General features: G+C 59.4%; 2 protein-coding genes across 2 annotated transcripts in view; both read right to left on the bottom strand.

Moving 5' to 3' along the window:
- Positions 1-763: 763 nt before the first annotated feature.
- On the bottom strand, positions 764-2600 carry THITE_2154193 (uncharacterized protein; the record flags this gene model as incomplete). Its single annotated transcript, XM_003652050.1, has 3 exons — positions 764-2164; positions 2242-2271; positions 2454-2600. The coding sequence occupies 3 exons, from the start codon at positions 2598-2600 to the stop codon at positions 764-766; spliced, it is 1578 nt and encodes a 525-aa protein (XP_003652098.1).
- Positions 2601-5618: 3018 nt separating this feature from the next.
- Positions 5619-6801, bottom strand: part of THITE_2113152 (uncharacterized protein) — a 2984-nt gene continuing 1801 nt past the window's right edge. The window contains exon 5 of the mRNA XM_003652049.1: positions 5619-6801. This exon is cut by the window's right edge and continues 964 nt beyond it. Within this exon, the coding sequence (XP_003652097.1) occupies positions 5741-6801 (1061 nt within the window). The 3' untranslated portion in view covers positions 5619-5740.

The raw sequence follows: 6801 nt of genomic DNA, 5'->3' as shown, positions 1-6801 counted from the left end.
CAACTGGGAATAATCGTGGTGTTGAAGATGTTGTATTGTAGGAGAGTTCTCCTAATCAGGAGCCCAGTCTTGGGCGGCAGTTGGGCATCAGGCCGGTGGATCCTAATCTCGGTGGGCCGGCCCGCTACCCCGGGCCGGGCTGGTTCTGACAGGTGGTAGGTGATTTGTTCATGTTTTCCGTTCCAGGTCCTTCTTCCCAGTGACAACTGCTGAAAATCAAGTTGCTGACAAACAGCGTGACGAAGCAGATCATCTGGGGTGCATTACGTTACAACAATGCCATTGTTCCTTTGCTCGAGGCAGAGGCGGCCCAAAACAACAAAGGCGGTTACACACAAGAAAGAAGCAAAGCGTGACGGCGGCACGGGTCTCAGGATGCTATTCCCTATCATGTGCGAGAAGCCGAGTATTTCTGTGCAAGGTATCTCAAATTCCCAAACTGTCTTCTCTCTGTTGCCCCCCCCCGAAAATGCTCCTTTCTCTCCAGAAAGCTGCCCGGCTCTCTCTTCTTGGTCCCAGAAACTCCAAAAGCCATCCGCCATTTCCATAATCCTCTTCACTGCCGCAACGCCAGATGTTCAAGTCAAAGTCAAAGCCGCCCCCCGCCAATGAGACCCCTGGTCAAGGCTGGGGCTTTTCAATGCAAGTGTATGGATGCTGGATGTCCTTTCTTAAAAAGACCCTCTTCATTTTTCACTCCGAGCTCTCGTCCCCGCTTCCCCTTCCCCTTCCCTGATTTCCTTTTCTCTCCTCGACTGGTAGTTCAGGGCTCGGCCTTGGGCTCAACCCAGCTCGTGTCGAAGTGCGCCGTCTCGGGGAGGGGTTCTATTTGCCACTCATCGGCCCCCTTCAGAAACTGAGCGTGCTGCTCCAGGGACAGTGTCTCATCCAGGCCCAGAAAGGAGGCGTGCGGGAATTGGCTCTCGGTCTCGGTGCCTGCCGGCAGGTGCGCCGCCTGCCACGTGTGCTGCGGCGCCGCAAGACCGCTGTCGAAGATGCTGGGCACCGTGTTGAAGTTGCCCGTGCCGAACAAGGCTTCGTCCTGCGGCAGCAGCGACGGGTCTATCCGGTGATCGAGGTGTTGGGCATGATGATGGTGCTGCTGCTGTTGCTGCTGGGGCTGGAACTGGGGCTCGGGCGAGTGCTCGACCTTGTGATTGTACTGGTTGAGCTCGTAGTGCGAGGGCAGCCCGACATTCACCTGGGGGAACGCCAAGCTCGGAGACGGAGTCCGGTGCATAAGCGCGTCCTCGACGGCGCCGTGGTGCAGTCTCTGCTGCGGGTTGCGCACGTGTGCTTCATAATACTGTCCTGGCAGGTCTCGGTGGTCGTACGCAGCTGGCATGGGTTTGACCGGGTTGAAGTCGAAGGCCGCCGAGCGGGTGTGGTGCGGGTGCATCATTCCTATCGCGTGCATCCCGGCGACCTGGTGTGGCTGCGAGTGCGTCGCCGCGTACACCGCGCGGCTCGGGATGTAGTCGCTGTCGGCGCCGGGCGTGTGGGTCGCCGATCGCATCCGGGAAGAGCCTTGGCCGGCCCAGTCATAGTCGTCGAGGTCTGACCCGTCGCTGTGGTCGTCGAACCCTCCCCCCTCGAACTTGCTGGGTGGCTTATGCGGCTTGGCCGGGGTGAACTTGTAATTGGGGTGCGCTTTCTGGTGGTTGTCCCGTTCGATATCCGCCCACAACTTAAACTGTTGCCGGATGTGCTCGGGCTCCAAAGGCCAGCTCATGCCACAGACTCGGGACACGATCTGGTGGTTATGCTGCGATGCCCATTCCTTGGCACGCTGTTGATACGCCTTCCGGTACAGCATGAAGGCATTCATCGGCCTCTTGACCCGCCCGGGGTTCTTGCCCGTCTCGACCTCCTGCCGCCGGACCTCCGATGATCGCCGCACGTACGCGTCGATGTCGGCGACCGGTATGGACGAATTCTTGGTCAGCTCGCTCATGGGCTTGTCCAGCACTGGCATGTTCTTCGGCGGCTTGGCCCGTTCCTTTTTCCTCTTAGGCGTCGGCTTCTCGATTCGCGTGCTCCGCGGGCCCAACACCTTCGCGACAATCTCTCCGCGGGCGTTGCCGCTCCGGGTGGCGCTCCGAGTGGCCACGACATCTGATCCCCTCGACGGCGTCGGCGGTGAAGTTGCCGGGGTGCTATAAGGCTGCGAGACCTCAACGCACCGTGTTAGCGTCCCGCGATGCTGACCCGGCCCACCCGGCCCGCAGCTTGGCGACTCACCTCTGGGATGGGCCCGTACGGACTGTTGTCCTGCGGGTATGTTGCCTGATGGGAATATCCGGGCTGCGAACACGCGTTAGCAGTCTGACCTGCGCCACCTGCAATGGCTTTCCTACTAGCTCGCCGCCACCTCCGCAATGTTGGTACGCTATTGATGGGTCTACTCCGTCTGGGCGATGCGGTTGCGGGATCGGGGTTCCATATCTCGACACTGGTTGCGAGTGCGCATGGACGGATTCGGCGGGCATCGCGTTGGGTGGATGCGATGCAGCTTCGTTATGTTGCAACAACTCGCTGAACCCCGAGGGGAGCGGTTCCGCGCTTGTCGGCGCCGGCGATGGGGGCGTATTGTGGCTCATGCTTGGTGTCGCGGTTCTTCTCTGGTGGTTGGCTGAGCGAGGCCACACCGAAACAATCTGACGATGCTTGGAGTTGAAGAACGGCCGGAAGTGAAGGGCGATCGGGGAGGAGCCCGCGCTTCAATTTCTCTTCGTGGTTCGTTCCTGGGGAACGCGGTCAAGGGTACCGCTCTCGGAAGTGCCCGCCCCCGCGCGTCACTGGGCTTGGAGATCGGATGGGAGCAGGATTTCTCTGTCGACCCTGAGCGTTCTCACTGGGCAAGTGCTCCCCCTACAACAGAAGCGACATGCTCCGCATATGGATGCGCTTTCAGAACGGTGAGCGAGCTGCCACAGCTGGGAGCAGAAATTCAGGGGTGCTGTCGTAAAGGAGTTGGCGAGACCAGCTCGGCAGCGGCACTTGGCGTGGACGAGGGAACGCGTACTGGCTGGCTGAAGACTGCGCCTAGCGGCGTTAGGTGGCAGCTGGGCTTTGGGCTGGTCGAGAGACCATGCGGCATTCAACAGATGGTACGAACCCTTTTTCAACAGATTGGCCCCCTTGGCCTCATATGTGCCTCTCCAATGCAAACCCAACTCTCCTGGATCAGGTCTCGTCAACTGCACGCCGACCAGCGAGCGGTGTCTTGGCTCTTGCACAGTCTTAGTGGATCTTGCTATGCAGCCAAGTCCTTCGCGGAATCGGTACAGCCTTTCCAGAGGCGATGTTGTGCCGGTTAACTTCCTTTCTTTGTTCCGTGGCCTTCGACGCCAGGGTAGGGGATGTTAGACTGGCGGCCGGTTGATGAACTCTGCTCTTCCGCCGCCTCAATGAACGTGGCAGATGTGGCTTTGTCTTTAAGCAGACTCTTGATGGGTCTGGGGAGAAAGGGGAAGGGGGGCCAGGCTTGTATTTGTATCCTCTTTATCAGTGGCTTGCTGCTAAGCACCGCTGTTGCGATCTTGTGTGCAGACCTGGTGAGTTGACGCATTCGGAAGCAGGCCGGGTCAGCAGTGCAAAGGCGGAGTCTGGATGGCGGTCCCAGGGAGCCCACTTTGCATCGCCTGTTGGCAATCCATCCGTCTTCGGTCGGGCTCAGCAGACCCGAAAGCTGTTGCATGGGCCCTTAGGCTTGCCGGCGGCAGCAAGCCGTCGTTCTAGGGACGAGAGACATGCTTACCCCTGGGCGGCCAGTTGAGCCCCTTCTGCAGCAAACCAGCCTGATGTGGCATCCACACGACCCCCTGTTGAGTTCCTATTGGGCTTCTGCTCCACAGGTTCGCGCAGAGAACCGAACGACGCCTTCTCGAAGAGCAGCGAGTCTTCGTTGCTCCTCCTCACACGTTACACATGGCCACGGGAGCAAATGCAAGGCTGATTGTGTGAGGTACCCGAAACCCACTGGAATGTTGGAGGGTACCCCCCCGGAAACGGTTCTCGCTCTTGGCCACCAGCAAACCCCGGCGTATGCCGTGAGTGGCCTTTGCCCTCCATCGTCCCTTTGTGACAAGCAACTCCAACAGACCTCTTCCTCTTCCTCGGTAACATTATCGTCTCTTCGCCGACTTCCCGCGCGGCACACCTGACACCACGAAGGCGACTTGCTCACACACACACACATACACACACCTGTGTTGTGGGATGGCCCAGACCGGGTACCCTGCCAGATGCGCTTTCCACCGGGAGGGGCAAACCGGCGCTGCCGGGCATTTCTGATGCCCTTCTTCACTTGGCTGGCCTGTCCCTGCCCAAGCCGCATCTTGCATGCAGGGTTGGTGTAACGTGTGCACCTGGTTGGCCACACTCCCTGCAGGGCGCTACGGGTACCCGCATTAGTCCGCGACTGTTTGTTTGGACCTCAATCGAACAGCGAGGCGCAGAAAGGCGGAGGTGGAGGGGAACCAGTACCCTCCCTGTCCATGGCTCTTTGCAGATGCGCATCTGGGGTGGGGGAGGGAAGCCGCGCCATTGGATCTGGGACTTGTGTGCTGCTTCACCCTGCCTGCTTCTATTTTTCTCCCTTGCGGCTGAACCTGGGACACTCTGGGCTCGCCATTGCTACTTTGGGGATGTTTGCAAGAGAACGGGGAATTCCAAGCATCCAAGGGATTGCGGCTTGCCCCTCATTCCCCCTCCACTGTGGAAAAGAATAGCGCTGGCTGTGCTACAATCAAGATCTAGCCATTACAGCAAGAGTGCGGTGTTCGCGGAGATCTGGGGCATGTTGCTATCTTGATTTTCCGACCCGAATACACCTGGCTTATTGCCATCGCGGCGTCGCGTACCTGGCGGTCAGTCCGTCCTCCTGCAGCATATCGGCTTCCCAATGCCTTGAATCTGCCGCCAGCCGACGAGCCGGCCCAATCGTAATGTCTTCCGCCCATTCCGTTCACCCAGTAGGTCTCTGGTTCGTGTCTTCAGGTGGGCGCCGCCATGTGCTCAATCTGGCGCCCGGTCTCAAGCTCAGACCACCTGTTCGTGTAGCCTGTCGAGCCTGAGTGCCGGGAGAGCCGGCAGTGTGCGACATCTCATCTGTCATATTCCGCTCAGGCGCCAGGCGGCAAGTGTCATCTCCGAGCCTTGCTTGGCCCGCAGCGAAAACCCGACGTCGCACCCGGGCAGCATGAGCGTGGACCCTGCAACTGCTCCCGGCAACCAGATCGTTGGTGGGGGCGTTGGGCCGGCTCTGCTTCGTTGGTGAGCGATGATCGTTCGTTCGAGCTCCGGTTTGCCGCTGAGGACTTGCATCCACGTATCTACCTACAACAGCCCGTTGGCCAGTGATCTCGGCGGGGCGCTCCCAACGAGAGGCAACATGCGGTTTCAGGGCAGCTAACGTTGATATTGGAATGCACACCGCTAGATGATGATGTTGGGTGAGCGACTGGGACATTGGACCATTTACACCAGCGTTCATTTTCCCAACCAGGGCGGAAGCGTTCTCCCTGTCAGAGTCATCACCGAGCAATCTATCAGTCTATGGTCTACGCACTGCTGAAGGTGCTCGAGTATACCAGAGTGAAGCACTTGCGGAGGAGCTCGAACTTCTCTCGCGCTGGTGAATCCGCTCAAATAGAGCCGTTCAAGTCTCGAGCTTGAGGTAAATAAAGGCTTGGGTATCATCACAACGAGCCGGCCCTGCAACTTTGCGAATCTCGAATCAGCTCGGGGGGGCGCCAAGCCGCGGAGAATTACAAGGCACAAGCTTCAACGTCTGCGCATCCTGCATCTGCTGCTGAGACGATGGCGCTCTCGCCGGTTCCGCCGCTTTGACCGGAGGCGTCAATATCGGCGGCCGCGGACAAGGTCCCAAGGAGGCCACCGGAGGGAATACTGTTGTGGATGAATGGCACCCTCCACCGGCAGGAGTCGCGGCGCCGTTGGGCACTCCACTGGCCTGCCCTTCGGTTTTTGGCACGGGCGGTGAGTGCTTCGTAGGAGACAAGCCGTTGCTAGCAGGCGGAAGTGGCGCAGACCCGGTCGCAGAATCGGATCTGATATCGCGCGGCTGGACAGGAGTCAAATGTGGCAAAACAACGGCCGAAGATGCTATGTTGCTGATATTCCCCACGGGAAGCGATGGTGGTCGGGTACTCGAGGCCGCGGGAACAGAGACAGACGTCTTTGTAGGAACATGGGAAGGGGCTTGGCCCGGTTGCTTTGACAGCGGAAAGCCGCCACTCCCGCTTCCGGCAGATTTTGAAAGAGCGTCCATCGACGCGGCGGATGTTGCAGCCAATCCCAAGTGTCCATCATCATCACCTGCCAAGGTGGTGGTGTGGTCGCCAGGAGCTGAATTGTGAGCGCCGGAGTTCGCCGATTGTGTAAATGGGGCCGGGACACTCGTATGGGGCAACGAGGAGAGGTCATTCCCCAAACTGGCCGATGACTGCTTAATGGGTGAGGCTCCAGTAATGCCGGCGCTGTCAAGGCTGCTCCTGGTTGTCTGTTCCTGCGTGGCAGAGTGCTCCGACTGAAGTGCGGAGGGCCCGTGGAAGCCAGGGCCGGTGACAGCGTGCAGCGGCTCGGTGCTTCCAAGCGCATCCGAGGATTCATTTCGCTGTAGTTGATCGATAAACCGGGTACCGTGTTGCTGAGATGCCGTTGCGCTGGGCTCGGGCCCTTGCTGTGTGGGTTGCGATCCGGGTTGAGGGCGTCGATTAACCTTAATTTTGATGACCCGAGCGGCCGAATCAATGGCAGTCTCCTCCCGCCGACGAC

This window comes from Thermothielavioides terrestris, chromosome 2 (genome assembly GCF_000226115.1).
Source record: "Thermothielavioides terrestris NRRL 8126 chromosome 2, complete sequence".
NCBI classification, from domain to species: domain Eukaryota; kingdom Fungi; phylum Ascomycota; class Sordariomycetes; order Sordariales; family Chaetomiaceae; genus Thermothielavioides; species Thermothielavioides terrestris.
Note: the sequence above shows the minus strand (reverse complement) of the source record. Positions and strands in the feature narration are given on the sequence as shown.